Genomic DNA, 21,056 nt, shown 5'->3' on the forward strand with positions numbered 1-21,056 from the left:
TCCAGTTTGACTCCAAACTCTGAACCCTTCCTTCCAACCCTCAAATCTGGAAGCAAACTGAGGAAGTGGTGTTAGGGATAAAGAGGAAAAGATGGTTGAGAAAATCGAGGAAGCAAACCATTGGATGTGGTGGGTAAGGGGGCTGATTGAGGGGGCTTCCCCAGCATCCAGTTTGGGGATTGGCTGTATGGGAAAAGTTTTCATCAGGATTTGGGGGCGGGGGGGTGGCTTGAGAGAACAAATTAAATTTGACACACAGACTTTGAGGTGCCTGTGGAACATCTGCATAGAAATATGAAAACAGAAATATGAAAGTGAAAGTTGCTCAGGTGTGTCCAACTCCTTGTGACCCCATGAACTCTAGCCCACTGGGCTCCTCTGTCCATGGGATTTTCCAGGCAAGAATACTGGAGTGGGTTGCCATTTTCTTTTCCAAGGGATCTTCCCAACCAGGGACTGAAACTGGGTCTCCTGCATTGCAGGCAGACTCTTTACCATCTGAGTCGGCAGGGTAGGGTAGAAACATACTATGTAATAAAGCCACACCAAGGTTGAGCTCCCAGGTCAGCACACGAGGCAGCACACACACTTTCACACAGAGAGGCGTGCCCCTCGGGATAGGCCTGCCAGCTCCCAGAAGGTGATAGACCCCTCCCCTGGCTTCCCCCAGGGTGCCAGCGCATGACTGTTTCTTAGGCTAAGAAGCTGATGATGTTGCCGGTTTGAGTTTAGGGGCTGTGTTGTATGGAAATTATATATGCCAAAGACAAAAAGTGCTGGAAGATGCTCTCAAAAGAGACTCACAGGTGTTGTAAAGTAAAGTGATTGGCCTCCAACTAATAAAATAATATTAAAAAAAAAAAAAAAAAATGAACCACCCCATATAACAGTACTGCTCATGCCTCCTGAGAGACCCCACACTGCCTATGGAGGGTCTATCTCTCTAAATAAACCTGCTTTCACTTTAAAAAAAAAAAAAAAAGAGACTCACAGGAACAGAGAGCTTCAGAGGTGACAAAAGACTGGGGCTGAAATTCTAGGTTAAATCCGAACATGATGTATTCCATGACTTTTGCATCCGGCACATGTTTTTCCCAATACCTTTTCCCAACAGGTAGGAGGTCAAGACAAAGATGAGCTCACATCACAAAACTTGATTTTAGAAAGAAAGAAAAAAAAAAGACTATAAAAGGGACCTCAAAAGAGATTTTTTAAAAAAAAATTTTAGTCACACCCTACAGCATGTGGGACCTTACTTTCCTGACCAGAGATTAAACCTGTGTCCCTCAGATGTACAGAACAGACTTTTGGACTCTGTGGGAGAAGGCGAGGGTGGGATGTTTCGAGAGATCAGAATCTAAACATGTATATTATCCAGGGTGAAACAGATCACCAGCCCAGGTTGGATGCATGAGACAAGTGCTCGGGCCTGGTGCACTGGGAAGACCCAGAGGAATCGGGTAGAGAGGGAGGTGGGAGGGGGGATCGGGATAGGGAAAACATGTAAATCCATGACTGATTCATGTCAATGTATGACAAAAACCACTACAATATTGTAAACTAATTAGCCTCCAACTGATAAAAATAAATGAAAATAAATAAATAAATAAATAAACCAACCTGTGTCCCTGTAATGGAAGGCAGAGTCTTAACCACTGAACCACACGGGAAGCCCCAGAAAAGATAATTTTAAAACAGTTGCAGCAGATCCAATACAGCTAAGTAGTTTAATACATGAATTGCTACCCCTCCTATTCACTCCAACCCCTCCAGAAATCTGGAAATAAATTCAGAAGCATAATGGCCTAACACTAAATTATTCAAATTCACTTTTTTCACCCCAAAATCACAAAAATTTAAATCTGTTTATCAATTAATTCTCTACTGAAAATAATTAAAATTTTCATCAAGTTCAATTTTGAGATGTTTATCACATAATTTAGCAATTAGTATGGTATTAAAGTGTTTTAAGGACTTCCCTGGTGGCTCAGATGGTAAAAGCACCTGCCTACAATGTGGGAGTCCTGCGTTTGATCCCTGGGTCGGGAAGATACCCCTGGAGAAGGAAATGGCAACCTACTCCAGTTTCTTGCCTGGAAAATCCCATGGATGTACGTAAGAGCCCAGTAGGCTACAGTCCAGGGGGTCGCAAAGAGACAGACACAACTGAGCGACTTCCCTTTACTTTGAAGTGTTTTAAGTAGCTTTCTTTCAGGAAATTTTCTTCTAAGACAGGAGCTGGTATAATGGTTAGTCCTTAATCAGTCTGCAGTCATTCTACCTGGTTACGGTCTGGTTGGATTTCTTTTTGCCAAGTATAAAGAGAACGATGTGGAGTTAAAGACTGAATTCTCTTCCAGTTCTGACACGGTGAAATTTTTAAGTCTAACTTTCCAATCTCTGCCTTAAGGATTAGAAGGACACGCCCGCCCAGTGAAGCTTGAGTCCTACAGAGAGATCCCATGAGGCCAGAATGTGACTCGACCATCACAAGAAGCAACCACCCTTGTTCTGTCCTTCCACTGCTCATCCTCCAGAGAAAACACGCCAGTAAGAATATGATTCTTTAACAACGTCTTTAAGTTGTAAGCTTGTTCAACAGCCTTGAAGATGTCCCCAGCTACTGCCAAAATTCTTACACCCTAGGCGTTATAAGAACTTTATAAATGATCCCACTAAATTGGTCATCCACCAAATGCTTACTGGGAACAACCAACTACGTGCAGGGTACCAGCAGTGTGCAGTCTCCTAACAATCTCGAGTGTGCAGTGTGGCGGGCCCCCAGCAGAGGGTGAGCACATTCATCCCCAAGCCCTGAGCAGGTTTACTAAGACAGAACTGCTCTCCTGCCCTCAGCTCAGAGGCAGAAGATTGGGAAGTGGCTAAAATGCAAGCTCTGGAATTAGATCTGGGCTCATCAAACCCTAGCTCCACTATTTCCCAACAGCCACAGGCCTTGGACAAATCACTTAACCCACCTGGGCCTTAACTCCCCCATCTGTAAAATGGAACTGTAAACAGGATATCGTGAGGATTAAGGAGTGCATTTGAAGTATTTAATATTGGCACCTGGTATATAGTAAGGAACTGGTACCTATTGGCTATTATCACTGTTGCTGCATTCTTCTCTTTATTTACATTCTTTTTGCCTTCTTACAGAGGAATAATCGACACAGACACTACATTCTGCTTCAAGCAGCATCGCCCTCCCCCAAGTCAGTGGAAGCAGCTGGATTATGCATAGATCATATATCCCCATGTTCCTTTTCTGAGGAATGTGAAGTCCTCACTCTGATTCATAGTACAGTGATTCATGGTTCTCTTCTCTCTCACCACTTCCCCCTCCCCCCCCACCTCGCTTGACTGAAAACACAAAAACACAATTAAACAAAGAAACAGCAGGGCTGAAATAAAGTCAAGCTGGGCTTGACTTAGCAGCCTCTCCTAAGTCAAGACCTGGGCAACTTCCACCTAGAAGCACGAGGCTCATTTCTGGCCTTAACAGCAGACCTGGAAATTTAGGCAGTGGGTCTGAAGCAAACACATCCTGTGATCCAACTTGGTAGCAGCTGTCTTGGTGTTCCACAGCGGATGTGACAAGCGGGCGTGTTGTTGGAGGCTGGCAATTCGTTTTCCTCTAGAGGGAAAACCGGTGAGCTGACAGCAAAGCATCACTCAAAAAACACACACCACATCAATCCATTCATGCTACACTGAAGACAATTCCAACTCACACATTCATCTACTCACCATCCCTTAAATTAACTCTTTAGAAGAAAACAAATCACTGATTAAAAATTGTACTCACAAAAAAAAAAAAAAAAAAATTGTACTCACAGACCACTCACTCGGGTTACCCCTTCACCAGGTCAGTGTCACCTACAAAGGAAGTCTGTTTCCACTCACTCTGGTTCCTGTTCAGGAAGTCAGCATACAATCATCAACTTATTACATCACCGCCCAACCATTTCCAAAGTGAGAAGGGCTCTGACATCTTCCTCTCCCTGACTGCCTCTGGCCATTACTCATCCTGCAGTTCTGAATCTATTTCCACAGCTCAGAAGGTTTAAAGATGTACTACAGGTGGCAACTATGCCTGACACAGGTTTTACTTCAGACACTAGAGACTTGCACTTACTATCATCACTTCCGCCTGTAAAACAGAAGGGTATTTCCTGGGGCTGCAAGGATAAAAAAGATACATTCACTAGATACTAAATTTCCAGAGAGGCCAGACTATTTCATCACCCATACATTGCTGATGCCTAGAACTGCAGTGAGCACAGAGAAGGTGCACTGAATGAAGCCTCCTGCTCTTACAGCGCCAATGTCTATAGTTTATAAACATGTAAGCAATCAATTGATGAGGAACATGCAATGGAGGAAGGTACCATATGCTAAAAATCCAAGAAAAGTCTCTATATTATTCATAAAATCAGCAGTCTTCCCATTCTCAAGCTTATGAATATGTATTTCAGTTCAGTTCAATTGCTCAGTCATGTCCAACTCTTTGCAACCCCACGGACTGCAGCACACCAGGCTTCCCTGCCCATCACCAACTCCTGGAGCTTGCTCAACTCATGTCTTACATAGTAATAACAAAAACTGGCTACCATCTATTGAGTCTTACTGTGTACCTGACATTTTATAGACATGACTCATTTATCACTCACCACACATCAACGGTGTGGAAGAGGAAGCTAAGACCTAGGATAACTATAAGGTCCAAGGTCGAGTGCTTAGTAAGCAGCGCTAACTAGCACAGGGTCTGTCTTCTGCGGGCTAGCCGCATGAAAGCGGTTCTGTAGACAGAACAGTCTGGTCTGTGCAGGCTGGATGGAATAGAAGTTGATGACATCAGAGAGGAAGGTAAAGCACCAGCTATCTCCTCCTGAGGTCATAAGTGGCTAAACTAAGGTGGGATGTCTGGGGAACACGGGAAGGAGGAAAGGATTCCAGAGAAATGTCAGAGGTCCAGTGGCATGGTTGACAGACTAGAGATGCGGGGAAGGCAGGCACTCCAGACAACTAGCAGTTCTGATCAGTGGCCCAACAGTATAAGGAAAAAAAATTACTTATCTCACACATGGAGAAAAACAGCTACTACTGAGTATAAACAACCACTGTTTTTACAAATTCTCTTACTGAAGACTCACAATCACTCCCCAAAGTGGGGATCATTATCACCTTTTATACATGGGCAACCGAAGGCCTGGAAAGGTTAGAGCCTGCCCCAGCAGTCACCCAGTTGGGAAGTGTGAAGAGCCAGCTATGATCCAAGTCTTCTGCTTCCAGAGCCACAGCTGTTCGGCTCTAGACCCCAGTGGCTGAAGATGGCATTTTAGGACACTTAAAATTAGAACTGACAAAAATTTGATTCAGACATAATTAATAAAAACCAGTTACTGGATAGAAAGCAGACTGCCTATATTCTTAAATAGATAATAGGCTTTAACTATCTAGGGCATGAAAAAAAAAGTAAGATTCTAATTATGTATGCTCTTTCTTTTAAAATCAAGGGATATAATGTGCAGTGAGTTTTAACATGTACCATTTCTGAGTTTTACGCAGATGAAGTTTAAAAATGTGAATGACCCTGACTTGTCAGCTTAGAGACAATCACAGAATTCATCAGTTACATTACATTTTCACCAAGGGGGGCGGGGTGCAGAATTTAGGCTAATCCACCTGGCTGTAAAAATAGACTTGTGCACTATTAAAATAGTACACTGCCTCATTATTATTCCAGTCTCAAAGGTTTAAACAAGCTCAGCAAGCAAGATGTCTATTTTCCCTGCTCTCTCAACAGGGTATCAATTTTGAGCAGAGAAAGTGACCATTCAGTAAACAAGAACTTGATCTCACTGAGTCTTAGCCCCTAGGCAGGGGGAAACTCCTTATCTCTGAAAGGTTAATCAACTCCCCACACACACCTCCATTTCTCATTATAATGTTTTTAGGGGAGCTAATTTACCAAATAAGTCCACAAAAAGGTTCTTTTTAAATCCCACATTAGAGCCTTACTGTATGGCGCAGGGGACTCTACTCAATGCTTTCTGGTGACCTAAATGGGAAGGAAATCCAAAAGAGAGGGGATGCAGGTAAACATATAGTCAATTCACTTCGCTGAACAGCAGACTAACACAACACTGTAAAGCAACTATATTCCCATCAAAAAATAAATAAATGAATCCTATACTAGATGGTTTATTGTCAAGGCAAAGGGGACATCAAGAAATTAAGTATCAGTGTTCCTTGAGGTTTTCCTCAGCATCACGTACTTTCTGAGTGTAAAGAAAATACGTTTCATAGCTACATTCAAATGAGTACCACAAAATAGGAGTTAAAATCATCTAATGGGATGCTTTCTGCACCCGAAGATTGCCTCCACCTGGCCTTCATTCCGGCAGCCTTATGGCAGCCTTCGGGACAGATCAAAATTGTATCAGCCCCATCTGAGTAAAGGTCTTTGCTGTAGAACTTGTGATCACTGTCCACTGAATTTCTAGCCTTCCTCAATTTGATTTTGTCCAGCCCTTACCAGATTTCATTTGCCCTATATAAGCTAATATAGAATAGTCAGTATATATAAGTCTAACTCAGTTTTAATCTATGATCTATATAAAAACCAGGTGTCTCTATGCTAACAATATAGTACTTTAACACGGTCAACAGAATTTTAAACAAAATAAGAAACCCCCTTCACAAATGGCTCCCCTACTTTAACAGGAAAGATGGGTGTGGAAATGGAACAGCAGCAGATACAGCAGAGATAAAGTCTGTCGCTGACTTACACATCTGCTTTGCCACTTTCCATCTCAGTAGTTAAGCTAAAAAGAGCTGAGTTTTGGAAAGTTCCGTGTGCTTTTGCCAAATTGCTTAAATGGGTTCACAATGAGCCATCCCTCCCTCAAAGATTACTAATCCTGTTGTTTACACAAAGATTATCACAGTTGTGACAAGAGAAACCCAGCTTCCACACTTTTTTCAAACCTGAAACGTCTTTTCCGTCAACTACAACACTATGGACCACACATCCCCCTGATTACAAAGGCATCATAAAAAGATTTTCATCTTCCTTTGCAGTTAACAGTGTATTAGTCAGCAGCCATCCCTCAACAAACTTCTAACTTGAGGTAACCAAAGATTTTCTATTATCAATATTTTCTTTCGAATGGAGTTTCTAGCTATTTTCATTTACAAACTGTTATGGAACTTTTAAGAAAGTGCAGAAAAAGAGAGGGAGAATTCTTTTGCAGGGAGGGGAGTGCGGACTGGATGCTGGAGATAAGTATTACTCCACTAAATGCACTTAATCCGAAAAAAATTAAATCATTTTGTGAAACTGATTAACAGATGCGAGCACGATCCTACCTCCTGAACTTTAAGCAGAGAGGCTGGCACTCAACGACTAAGATCGTGCAAGAGAGCAGTTAGCGCAAAGAACACCTTCAGGCAATCCTTGCCCGAACAAATGCCAGGCAGAGGAGGTGCATTTCTAAATGGCAGTTCAATCAGTCAAGGGGAGAGCCAAGTGTTCAACCTGGACGATCAAACAGCCCTAAGAGAGCAAAGCGATCCCCGGGGCAGGTGAGGCTTCCTCTCTCCCGAGGGACCGGAGCGCAGGCTGAGGCCTCCCTCCCCGTTCGAGCAATACAAGGCTCGTCTCTGCGGCTCACTCTGAAAAGCTATTTTCGCCCACAGCCAAAATCAGCAACAGCAAATTACACAGCAAACAATGGAGAGGGCGCCTGCTCCTCACGACTAGAAACTCTCTACAGGCAGCGCGCAAGACTGACTTTTCACTGGGGCAGACCCCGGAGGAGCGGCCGCGGGAAACCGCGAAGCGGGGTCGGCCGCCGGTCCGCGCTCCGGCCGCGCACAGCCCCGAGCCCGAAAGCCCCGACGGCTGGGGCCGCACCTGAGCTTAGGCAGCCGGGAGGCCGAACTCCGGGGACCAGACGACGCGGGCGGCGGGATCCTCTCGCGTCTGGCCCCGCGCGGCGAGCGCTCCCTGGCGGAGAGGGCGGCGGAGCGCCGGTCGTCGAGGAGACCCTGGCACGCCGGGACCGATGAGGGGCGGTGGGCCTGAGCTTGGCGCCGCTCCCACCCCGGAGGTCTCGGAACCGCGGGCCGAGCTCCCACGCCCTCCTTCATCCCCGTCGGCCCGAAAGGTGCTGGGAAGTCCGGGCTCCAAGCCGCAGGCAGGGAAGGGAGGGAGCGAGCCGGAGAAACGCGCAGGGCGAGGTCGTGCCCGCGGGAGCCCAAGCCCACCCAGCCTCGCCCCTCGGAGGGCGCCCCCACCGCCGCACCGACCGCCACCCTCACCCTTCTCTTGCAGTGCTGGTGCCGGCCCGGGTCGGAGTAGGTCCGGTCCACGGTGAGCGCCGTGTCGCTGCCCGGCATCTCGGCGCTGGCGCCGGGAACTTTCCCGGGGTCCAGTGCCGCCGCGCCGCGAGCTGCCGGCGTGCTCCGGCTCGGGCTCGCCCGGGGAGCCTCGGCCAAGGGGCGGTGCGGGCTCCCGCGGCAGCTGCCAACACCGGCGCGGCCGCCCTGCGCCGCCGCCGCCGCGGAGTGGGGAGGGTGGGGGGAGGCGGGGCAGGGACGCGAGAGGCTCCGCCCCCCGGCCCCGCCGCGCCCCCTGAGCGCCCCGCCCTCCCGAGACCCTCTCCAGGTGCCTCGGCTCTGCCTCCCTCGCTTGCTTAAACTTGATTCCACCTCCTTCCACACTGCCCTCTTTTCACTCAAGAGATGAGTGGCATCTACACCATTCGTTGACTTACCTGATAAAAGATGGATTTTGGTCAAGATGTTGAGGCATGCCTTTAATGCTTCACGTAACTCTTATTCAACATGTACTTATGGGGCATCGTGCTAGGCCCTGGGGTAGGGATCAGAGTTATTTTTTTTGTTTCTGACATTTCTTTCTTTTTAAGATCTCATGTTTTTCTTCTTCTGATTCCACTGAGCAAAGACTACAGTTCCCCTTAAACAACCATCTATAGTGTTACGTATTTTTATTTTGCAAGTCTGGCTCACCTTTATGTTGGAAACTACTTGAAAATCAAGATACATCTTTTCAGTTTAGTATTCCCTATTTCGGGTGAAGAGTGCCTCCCCACAAGAAATATTGAGTCTAGAGGAGACCGTGAAAACACCTCATCTGGTTATAGACGGTGTACCAGTGGGAGAATGAGTTGAAATACTGAAAGTGCAGCTGCTCCAGAGAAGAGTTAGAGTTAGACCTTACCAACCCAGAAGGAGGAGGATTGTGATCCTCTCCTTCAAAGGGCTGAGGGGGAAGGGAAGTTCAGGCAGAAGAAAAATCCTGAGCATAAAAACAAAGGTGCATGCCAAGTCACGTCCAACTCGGGGCAACCCCTATGGACTGTAGACCGCCAGGCTCCTCTGCGCATGGGATTCTCCAGGCAAGAATACTGGGGTGGGTTGCCATGCCTTCCGCCAGGCGATCTTCCCCACCCATAGATGGAACCCGCATCTCTTACCACTACCTACATTGGCAGATGGGTTCTTTACCACTAGCGCCACCTGGGAAGCCCAAAAACAAAGGTACATTTGGAAAGCCTCAAGCCATCAGTTTAGGGAGTCTCTTCAAGAACAGAAAGACAGGATAGAAAAAGTAGGTGGTGCAGGGCTCTACTTCAAGGCTAATTAGTTCAGCCCTATTCTTGGATATTGGGCAGCTGCTGTAGGCTTCTGAAAGGGGACAAGACAGTATCAGGATGGAAATTAAAGAAGAAGAAATATCTAATAGCTGTGAGATGCACTGATTAAAGATGGGTAAGGGACACTGGCTAGAAAGCTACTGCAAAAATTGACTCAATGTCCTTCAGAAGGAGATTAAGTAAATTACAATACAGGCATCCAGTGGAGTGTTAGGTACCTGTAATAGAATGGCAGCTCTCAATGTATAGCTACAGAAATATCTCTAACATATCTGGTTAGTGAAAAAAGGAATGTGCAGAATAATATATATATAGTATTCTACCATTTATATAAAAACTATATATATATATATATGTGGTTAAATATGCATAGCATATTTGGGGGAGAATTAACATGAAACTAGAGAAATAGATAAGAAACTGATGGTAGGAGACAGGAACTAGGTAGCTAGAAGGAACGGATGAAGGTTTATTTCTCATCATGTATGCGTTTTGAACTTGAATGCTTTAAATTGTGTGCATATATTGACTATTTAAAAAGTGAAATAAAACATATATTTTATTGGAGGGGGGTTTGGGGGAGAATGGATACACACACATGTATGGCTGAGTCCCATCACTGTTTACCTGAAACGATCATAACACTGTTAATTGGCCTTACCCCAATATAAAATAAAAAGTTCTAAAAAAAGGCAAGGATTTCTAAATATATATATATATTTTTTTAAATGGAGAGGACAAATTTATCAAAACTAACTTAAGAAGAAATGGAAAACCCCATAGAGTCCTAAAATCATTCAAAAATTAAATCAACATTTAAAAATACTCCTCATATACGAAACAACTACACCAGTCCCAGAGAGTTTTTTAGGTGAGTTATTCCAAAGCAGAGAAGAGATCCCAAATGTGAGTGTGTGTATGATCTTAGCTAGGGTGGCCACAGAAGACCTCCACGATAAGATAACATCTGAAAAGAGATCTAGGAAGAAAGGGAGCTAGCCACGTAGATGTCTGAAGACTATTGATGGAAGGAACAGCAAGTATTAATATAAAGTCCCCAAAGCAGGAACATTTGTTAGTGTTCAGGAAGAGCAAGGAGGTCAGTGTTGCCTGGAACAACAGTAGATGGAATCAGAAACATTTCAAAGGACCAGGTCATATAGGGTAATTTAGACCATTTTAAGAACTTCGAGTTTAATTCTGAGAAAGATGGGAATATCTGAAATTTTCTAAGCAAATGCTCTGCCTTTTCACTTGGGAGGAAAAAAAAAACTAATCCTTACCTCAAGGCATACCCAAAAATCAGTATCAGATAAAGACCTAAAGGAGAAAATACAATTTTTAAAACTGCTGAAAGAAAGTGGAAGAATATCATTCTGATCTCAAGTCATAAAAAGTAGTTCACAAAAAACATAAACCATAAAGATTCAACTACACTGTCTTAAATTTTCTGCTCATGAAAAAAAAATAAAGTGAAAAGATAAGCCAAAACAAAATGAGCTAAAAATAATCAATATAGATGAATTTCATCAACAGTACTGAGAAACAAAAAAAAGCAAACCACATAAAACTGCCTGTTGAGATTCTATTCAAGTAAAGTTTAAATAGGAAGAATAAATGGTATTTTTAGGAGAACAAAGATATATAGCTAAGCTATTAAGAAAAGTTAAGAGCATGATGCACACAAATTTCAGGAGAGTATTTACCTCTAGTGCGGAGATAAAGAAGGATTCAAGAAGAAATGGAAACAAGATTATAAATAATGCCATATTTACTCAATGGCTATTGGTATAATAGATATGTTTTCATGCCTACACATATACACAATATTTCATAATAATTTAAAATTCTAAAGATAACAAAGACTCAAAAGACAGCTGTGATGATGGCATCCTTAATCCTGGATTTAAGTCAACAGTGGAGTATCTACTCATATACACAAATCTAATGAGTGCGGAAGAATTGATACTTTTGAACTGTGGTGTTGGAGAAGACACTTGAGAGTCCCTTGGACAGCAAGGAGATCCAACCAGTCCATCCAAAAGGAGATCAGTCCTGGGTGTTCATTGGAAGGCCTGATGTTGAAGCTGAAATTCCAATACTTTGGCCACCTGATGCGAAGAGCTGACTCATTGGAAAAGACCCTGATGCTGGGGAAGATTGAAGGCAGGAGGAGAAGGGGATGATGGAGGATGAGATGGTTGGATGGCATCACCGACTCAATGGACATGGGTTTGGGTAGACTCCGGGAGTTGGTGATGGACAGGGAGGCCTGGCGTGCTGCGGTTCATGGGGTTGCAAAGAGTCAGACATGACTGAGCAACTGAACTGAACTGAGTAACACTTTACAAGTATAAATCTTGATATAAAGGCAAGACAGTCTGTTATTATTATCTTTATGCCAATGCAATCTTATAAAGATCCATTCTGAAATCTGTAAGAGTCTGTCTCTGGGTTTTCTCCCCTCATTTGCCTGATGCTTCATTTTTTCAGGTACCTAGGACTGTAAAAATTATATTGATCAGGTGTATGCATGTACGTGTGTGTATAACTGTATCTGTGTGTAACTTTAGAGAGGCCAGACCTAAGTAAGGTCTCTGACAAGCCAAGGTTGGGCTTTGGTTAGTGTGACAGCAGGCAGCTATTTTTCATTTCTATTACTGTCTTGGTGTTGCTTAGAAGAACTCCATTCTGGAAGGAAACGCTGATCCTCCAGAAAAAGAATGAATTAAAATTATATTAGGCTCACTTCAATTTCAATTAACAGAGGATGTTCTTTTTTAGATCATTTTTATTTATTTCATAAGCCAGTTGCCCAAAAGCTGCTCTACTGGGCACTCATACAAAATAATGTTTTTAAAAGCCCAAATTAAATAGCACAAGAGCAAGCTCCCCAGAAAAGAAAGAAAACAAGCCGTGTGGATCACCATTGGCTCTCTTATTTGGAATTAGGACCCATGGGGAAAATAGACCATGTGCCTTCTTTTGCAGGCAATGCAGGTTTTGTCAGACTCAGGGGGAGAGAGAGAGAGAGAGAACACACACATTTTTTCTTCAATGTAAGAATTATCTGTGCCTCTGATAAAAGCCTCCAAAAGCCTCTCTCTGCAAAAGGTAATTAAAATTTTTAAAAAATCGCACCTTTAAAGTAGCAAATGCAATCAGAACAATACGGAAGATAAAGGTACAAAATCTAGGGTGTAAACTAAGAATTTACTTCCAAGGTGTAAGGCACAATAACGCAGCCTGTTCTCAGCAGGAAAGCAGCAAACCGGGTCATTCGAGCCGTAATAGTGTAAAATAGTGAGAAGAGGCTTCATAAAAGAGACAGGATTGTACTGGATTCTCATAGTAAATATTTGTTGTTTCTGCCTGCCCCAGCATCCAGCCTCTTACTCTCAAACCCCACCCTCAATTCAAGTAATTTAGGTGAGACTGACCACTCCCAACCTCTGGCACCAGGAAGAGGCACGTGATCCAGACTTGGCCAATCAGAGTTGCTTCAACTTGTGCAGAAAGAGGCTCGTGACCCAGTCAGAGCCAATCAGAGTCTCCCCTGAGACTTCTGCTGTAACTGCTGGGAAAGAGCTGAGCCCATCAAGTTGGCACCAGGTTCAGCCGGTAGAATATAAGTCTGTTGCCATGGTGGGCATTCCTGCTGTATGTGGTAGGCATCAAAGACAACTTCCTCCCCCAGGGATAACAGCCATGAAAGGAGAAAGACTCGTTGCTGAATTGTTGGAGCACTGAATCTAGCTTTCCCACTATCTACTGCCACATGACATTTCACCCTAAGATATATTGGCTTACAACAGCTCCCATTCATTTGCTTATGAGCCTGCATTTTGAGCAAGTCTGCAGAGTTTGGCTTTTCTCTGCTCCTGGTGATACTGGCTGGAGCTGGAGTATCCACGATGGCTTCACTCACCTGTCAGCACCAAGAGGAACGGGGGTGTCTGGAATACCTGGGGCTGGCCAGGCCTCTGTCTCAATTTGTATATGTTTATATATTTAAACAAAATATTCTTATATTTCATGTCTCCCTTCTTCCAGGCCTCCCCTCTCTCTATTGGGATAGCTGGATTTATTTACATGGTGAGTGGTTTTCAAGAGATCAAAAATAAATGATGCCAAACCTCTTAAGGGCTAGCCTAGAGTTGGCAGAGTAGCACTTCTGTCACATTCTATTGGTTAGAATGAGTCAAAAGCCCAGACCAGGCTCAAGGGGAGGAGCAGTAGTGTCCACTCTTGACTGGAGTAGTACGCACATACAGGGATGGGAGAACCGCTGGATGCCATCGTGGCAGACGATCCACCACATCAAATGTGGCTAGATCCTCCCTTCCTTTCTGGTAATTTCTCTTTTTACTTAAACCAGTTTTTAAAACCCTAATACATTTAATGCTGGGTCTGGGTAGACAGAAGACAGTGAGAAGGGTGGCACTTCAAGAGAAAGCAGGAACTAAGGACAACACAGAGGAAGAGTGAGCAGAGAATTTTCCAGTGGGGACACAGTTTTTATCAGGCCACTAATTGAGCCTTCCTTGGTCAGTCCATGCCAGATGACCTCCTAGACTCTTGAACTAATTGTAGTCTATACCTCTTGTTTGAGCACAAAAGTTATCTTATCACATTATTTAAATATTTTGTGTGGTGTTTTGCATGTGACTTCCCCCAACTAGATTATAGGTTACCTGAAGGAAAAGATGATGCCTTCTAGGTAGGTGTGTGAAGTCTTGGTTGCTAACATAGTACCTCGTATTCAATGCATACTTGCTGAGTGAATGGATAGATGCAACATTTATCAAATGCCTAGTTATTTTCCCAGCACTAGGGTTTTAAAAATGAGTAAGAGGTAAGCAGAAGGTAGCTTTTGCCCTCCAGGGGTTGGAATGAAGAATATTATAAGGATGAAAATGTGCTGAACAATGAGTGTTACTAATTTTCATATACTAAGTAGTTACTGAAATTTGTGAACTCTGAGATTGCTTATTGAGCCTCTTTGATGTGATGGGCTCTGTTCCTGGTGCTGAGGATATAAAAATGAATAAGAGGGATGACCCTGGTGGTCCAGTGGTTAGGTATCTGCCTGTCAATGCAGGGGACACAAGTTCGATCCTTGGTCCGGGAACTAAGAACACATATGCTAGGTGGCAACTAAGGTCGTGCACAACTACTGAGCCCACGCACCTAGAACCTGTGCTCCACGATAAGAGAAGCCACTGCAATGAGAGCCCGCACACCATAACTAGAGAGTAGCCCCCACTCGCTGCAACTGGAGAAAGACCGTGTGCAGCAAGAAACACCCAGCATAGCCAAAAAACAGAAATAATAATTTTTTTTTTTAAAGAGGAAGACATGGTCCAATCCCGAAAGTCTATCCCATTTAGACAGGGAGACAGACTGCCAAAAAAAAAAAAAGGTTCCTATGAATGCAAAGATAGTTATATCCTTGGTACAGTGGTGGGGCAAAGGGAAAGAGTCGTCTCCTGGTGAAACTCAATTCCTTAGGTATGTTAGGCTTCGTGTCACTATAGCAGGGAGAAGGAAATAAACATAAAAGAAAATGTGACTTTAAAGATGAAAATGTAAGCCTCTTATAAAGTAAAGGAAAATGTATTTCCTTTCACATAATATTTTTATTTAATAGTAGAGGGAAGTTTCCTTCTCCAGGGAAAATATGTAAGACAAAAAGTACAGCAAGATTTTCTCCTAGGGATTTAAGGACAGAAAGTGGAAAGAGAAGAATAAATCAGATTTTTAAAATTTATTCAAATAGCTTAAGGAGAATGCATGCTGATATATATATAAAATATAAACATATAATTTGTTTATACCCCAGACCAGAAGCTTCCAGGGCTGATACAAATATTAATCTCTAATTTTAACCACCTGATTTACAGCCAACTGGAAATGACCACTCTTAATGTTTATATTTAATCTTCAAGATAGCATGTTCTATATAACTGTAAGAAAACAATTGCTGCTATTTATTTAGCATTAGCAATCATCTGGCACAGGAACCCATAACTTCCACTTGGCAAGATTTTGATAAAAACAGGAAAGTAAAAAGATTCAAACTTTGCAGGCTTGTGAACTTGCCTTCTAAGTTTCCTTTTTTTTTTTTTAATTTAACAATTTCATGTTACTGATTTCTCAAGAGCAATGAATCTTTTTTAAATTTTTTAATTGACTGATGATTGCTTTACAATGTTAGTTTGATTTCTGGCATACATCAACATGAATTAGCCATGGGTGTACATATGTCCTCTCCCTCTTGAATCTCCCTCCCACCTCCGGCCCATTCTCACCCCTCTATGGTATTACAGAGCCCCATTTTGAGTTCCCCAGTAAATTTTCATTGGCTATCTATTCACATATGTTAGTGTATATGTATGCATGCTACTCTTTCCATTCATCTTGCCCTCTCCCTCTTCTCCCTCACTCTTGTCCATCAGTCGTGTGTCCGTGTCTATGTCCGTGTCTTCACTGCTAAGAGCAATGAATCTTAAAAGAGGATTCTACATGAAGACTTCAAGTGTTTAAGAAACTGATCCCTAACATTTATCTTCCCTGAAGATATGAAGCTACATTAAGAAGTACAAAAATGTATTTTATCTCATCAAAATGAAAAACTCTTGTTTTGTAAAAACCTTGTTAAGAGGATGAAAGGACAGAATACAGATGGGAAGAAATATTTGCAAAACCACAAATGCAACAAATTAGTTGGATTAGTATCCATAATATATAAAGAACTCTCAAAACTCAGCAGTAAAAACAATAAACAACCCAACTGGATTAAAAAAAGAGGAACCAGAAGTCAAATTGCCAACATCCGTTGGATCATAGAAAAAGCAAGAGAATTCCAGGAAAGCACCTATTTTTGCTTCATTGAGTACACTGAAGCCTTTGATTCTGTGGATCTCAACAAACTGTGGAAAATTCTTCAAGAGATGGGAATACCAGAGCACCTTTCCTGCCTCCTAGAGAAATCTATATGTGGGTCAAGAAGCAACAGTGAGAACCAGACATGGCACAACAGACTGGTTCCAAATTGGGAAAGGAGTATGTCAAGGCTGTATATTGTCACCCTGCTTATTTACCTTCTATGCAGAGTACATAATGCGAAATGCTAGGCTGGATGAAACACAAACTGGAAGTAAGATTGCAGGGAGAAATATTAGTAATCTCAGATATGCAGATGACACCACCCTTATGGCAGAAAGTGAAGAGAGACTGTAAAGAGCCTCTTGATGAAGGTGAAAGAGGAGAGTAAAAACTCTGGCTTAAAACTCAACATTCAAAATACTAAGATCATGGCATCTGGTCCCATCACTTCATGGCAAATAGATGGGGAAACAATGGAAACAGTGAGAAACTTTATTTTCTTGGGCTCCAAAATCACTGCAGATGGTGACTGCAGTCATGAAATTAAAAGATGCTTGCTCCTTGGAAGAAAAGCTATGACCAACCTAGACAGCATATTAAAAAGCATAGACATTACTTTGCCAACAAAGGTCTGTCTAGTCAAAGCTATGGTTTTTCTAGTAGTCATGTATGGATGTGAGAGTTGGACCATAAAGAAAGATGAGAGCCAAAGAAGTGATGCTTTTGAACTGTGGCGCTGGAGAAGACTCTTGAGAGTTCCTTGAACTGCAAGGAGATCAAACCAGTCATTCCTAAAGGAAATCAGTCCTGAACATTCATTGGAAGGACTGATGCTGAAGCTGAGCCTCCAATACTTTGGCCACCTGATGTGAAGAACTGACTCCTTGGAAAAGACCCTGATGCTGGGAAAGATTGAGGGCAGGAGATGACAGAGGATGAGATGGTTGGATGGCATCACTGACTCGATGAACATGAGTTTCAGCAAGCTCTGGCAGTTTGTGATGGACAGGGAAGCCTGGCATGCTGCAGTTCATGGGGTCACAAAGAGTCATACATGACTGAGTGACTAAACTGAACTGAACTGAACTGAAAAATGGGCAAAAGACATGAATAGATATTTCATCAAGGAAGATATACAGATAGCAGGTCACACATGAAGAGAGGTTCAGCGTTATTAGCCATTAGGGAAATGCAAATTAAAACCTCAAATGAGACATCATGACATACCTATGAGAACCTATCAGATTGGTAATAATAAAAAATGGTGAGAGCACTAAATTCTGGCAAGGATATGGAGAAACTAAATAATTCATACACTTCTGGCAGGAATGTAAAATGGTACAATCTCTCTGGAAAATAATTTGGCATTTTTCTATAAAACTAAATATGCAAATACCATATGACTCAGCAATTACACTCTTAAGTCATTTATCCCAGGGAGAAGAAAACATATGTTCACATCAAAACCTACACAAAAATGTTCAGAGTAGCTTTATTCATAAAAGCCCCAAACTAGAAATGGCCCGGATGGCCTTCAGCAGATAAATGTTTCAACAAACTGGGGGACATCCATACTATGAAATACTACTTAGCAAGAAAATGGTACACACCAATGATATACAACAACTTGGGTGAGTGCTGAGGGAATTACGCTGAATGAAAAAGCTAATCTTCCAAAGGCTATATACCACATGATGATTTCATTCATGTAGCGTTCTTGAAATGACAAAATCATAGAAATGGAAATAAGACTGGTGATTGCCAAGGTTAGGAACTGGGTGGGGAGGAAGGGGGATGCAGGAGGAGGTGAATAGAGTGATCAAAGGGCAACACTAGGGATCCGGTGATGATGGACGTCTTCTGTATCTTGACTGTAGTGGCAGACAGTACTCATTCATGTGACAAAACTGCAGAGAACTAAACACACATGCACACACAGAATGGTCCCTCAGTATCCACGGGGCATTGGTTCCGGGACCCACTGCAGATACCAAAACCCACAGATGCTCCCGTAGTCAACCCTTAATATCCATAGTTTCACATCCTCGGATTTAACCAACTGCAGGTATAGTATGGAATGTGTTCACTGGAAAAAAAAATCTGTGTATTAGTCGACCCACGCAGCTCAAATCTGTGTTGTTCAAGAATCACACAAGCAAAACTGAAAAAAAATCGGATTAAAGTTGTGAATTGTTTCAATGCTACCATGTTATTTGTAGTACTAATTCTACAAAAGATGTTACTTTTGAGGAATAGGTAAAAGGTACCCGGGATCTCTCTGTAATATTCCTATCACTACAGGTGACTGTATAATTATCTCAAAATTAAAATGTTAATGTAAAATGCATTTTAGGACTTCCCTAGTGGTACAGTGGGTAAGAATCTGCCTGCCAATGCAGGGTTTGATTCCTGGTCCAGGAAGATCCCACATGCCCCAGAGCAACTAAGCCCATGTGCCACAACTACTGAGCCTGTGCGCGCCTAGCACCTGTGCCCCCGCAACAAGAGAAGCTGCCATGATGCACTGCGACAAAGAGTGGCCTCTGCTCACCCCAACTGGAGAAAGTCCATGAGCGGCAACAAGGACCCAGCACGACCAAAAACACATCATTTTAAAAATAAATAAAATAAAATGTATTTTAAATGTAGATGCAATTGGGATAGTTTTCACAGGAAAATCTCTGGGTTTGGGGAAGGGGAAACAACACAGCAAGTGGGAGCAGGTGGCAGAGAGAATTTTTTCTCTGGAGGAGCGGTCCACAGAGCAGAAAACATGTTTTCTGCTTCCTCCAGCTTCTGGCCCCTTAGCACAGCACAGGAGAGGACCAACTGTGGAGATCAGCAAGTAAGGGCCAGACCATAGGTGGTGTCCATGAATGAGATCACCACCAGCAGCCCCTAGCTGCAGAGACACTGTGTCTGCAGCTCTAGTCAACTCTGAAGACTTTGAGGCCAGGGGCTAGTCCTTTATCCTGAGCCAGCCCAGTGCTCAGCATTTTAACAGAGAAGCAGTCATTCTACGTTTTTGTTTGAATAAATGACTGACAATTAAGTCCTGATTTGGTTGGAAGAGTACAACACAGTTTATAGATTTGGCTCTGGTTCAAAAAACTCTACACAGTGAGTTCCCGGTTGGCTGGCATCATCGACTCAATGGACATGAGTTTGAGCAAACTCCAAGAAACAGTGAAGGACAGGGAAGCCTGGCGTGCTGCAGTCCTCGGGGTTACAAAGAGCTGGACATGACTTAGTGACTGAACAACAACATTTTCAGTAAAATGCAAAAATTCATATTCTCTACATTGAATAGAGAATTTCACTGTTCTGCTGAGGAGTTCCCATATTTGTTTGAGCCTCTGAATTACATTCTGTAACACACACATGATAACATGAATGCTATGTTTTTTTTTAATCTCTTGACCTCCCATTTACTAGGAAAGGGTTGCATTGTCTGATCACCGTTTACGACTCTTGGCTGTCTGCTCCTGCAGTTTCCCAGAAGCCACAACAATGACAGAAAACAAACCTAGATGAAAATGCCTTACTTTGTACTCGGCACAACGTGTTCCTTTTGGTTAACTCTTTAACTAGAGTCGTGACGCTCAAGGTTCCTACTTCCCTTCACCACACAGGCAGCAGTGTTCTGATCTCTAGCTGACTTCACGCTATGCATGACCAGCCAAGGAGAATTCTTTCTCATCAAACACATACTGAGCCTGAAGGCTGAGCTAGCTTCACTTCAGGAACACAGTGTCTGTGAATTCACTTTGCACTTTATCAATTCACTTTGCAAGATAAGGATGGTGGGAGATGAAACTGCCAGAGAAATCTGATGTGATGTCTAAACAAGCCCCAGTCCAACCAAGAGGGAGGATGCTGCTTGCTGAAGCCTTCCCTGTCCACCCCAGTTCACACTCACGTATCCCGTCTCTGAATTCTGACAGCATCTGTTGCTTCTATCAGTCAGATGAACATTTAAGTAGAAACGTTCTTCTACTGTTGCAGGGAGGCAGGACTGTACACACTGGAGAGACACACTGCCTGGATTCTAATCTTGATGTTACTACCTACTTAGCTATAAAGCCTTGGCTCTCTCATTTGTAAGCTGAGAATGATAAAAGAAACTACCTCATTATTGCTAAGGATTAAAAGACAATATGTGAAAAACATTTCCAAATGACGGCTCAATAAATGTCTACAGAAAACAAAACAAAACCTAAAATCTGTCTTCACGTGACTCATTTTTCTCCTGATCAGTAAGACTTCAACAACTGGCCTTATCCTGGAAAGTATCCTATTAAGGAAGAGGGTGCGCTCCAATGTCATACCTTATCTTCATGAATTTTGTAAGAGAACTAAGAAAGTAGGAACCTGTGGCCAAGCTCTGGACCAAGAAAGGTCAACTTCTCGTCACACTAACCTTTGATTCCCTTCATCTCCAAGGTACCTGCTCCCACATAACACAGAGTTGGGTGGGTTTTT

The 21,056-nt window shown here is 43.0% G+C and overlaps 1 protein-coding gene across 5 annotated transcripts in view; it reads right to left on the reverse strand.

The window, feature by feature from the left end:
• Positions 1-21,056, reverse strand: part of TMCC3 (transmembrane and coiled-coil domain family 3) — a 272,483-nt gene that overhangs the window by 58,023 nt on the left and 193,404 nt on the right. Inside the window, exons 1-2 of one of the 5 annotated variants that reach the window (XM_065934220.1) lie at positions 8,329-8,364; positions 3,838-3,914 (exon numbers count right to left, since the gene is read on the reverse strand). The exons of 2 other annotated variants lie outside the window; for them this stretch is intronic. Coding sequence is in view for 1 of the 3 variants with exons in the window: in XM_065934222.1 (XP_065790294.1) it covers positions 8,329-8,406 (78 nt within the window). In the remaining 2 variants the exon portion in view is untranslated. Of the gene's footprint in view, positions 1-3,837; positions 3,915-8,328; positions 8,584-21,056 lie in introns of those variants that run through there. 2 more of the 5 variants (XM_065934222.1, XM_065934216.1) reach the window with 2 other exon arrangements.

This window comes from Muntiacus reevesi, chromosome 4 (genome assembly GCF_963930625.1).
Source record: "Muntiacus reevesi chromosome 4, mMunRee1.1, whole genome shotgun sequence".
In the NCBI taxonomy this organism is placed as follows: domain Eukaryota; kingdom Metazoa; phylum Chordata; class Mammalia; order Artiodactyla; family Cervidae; genus Muntiacus; species Muntiacus reevesi.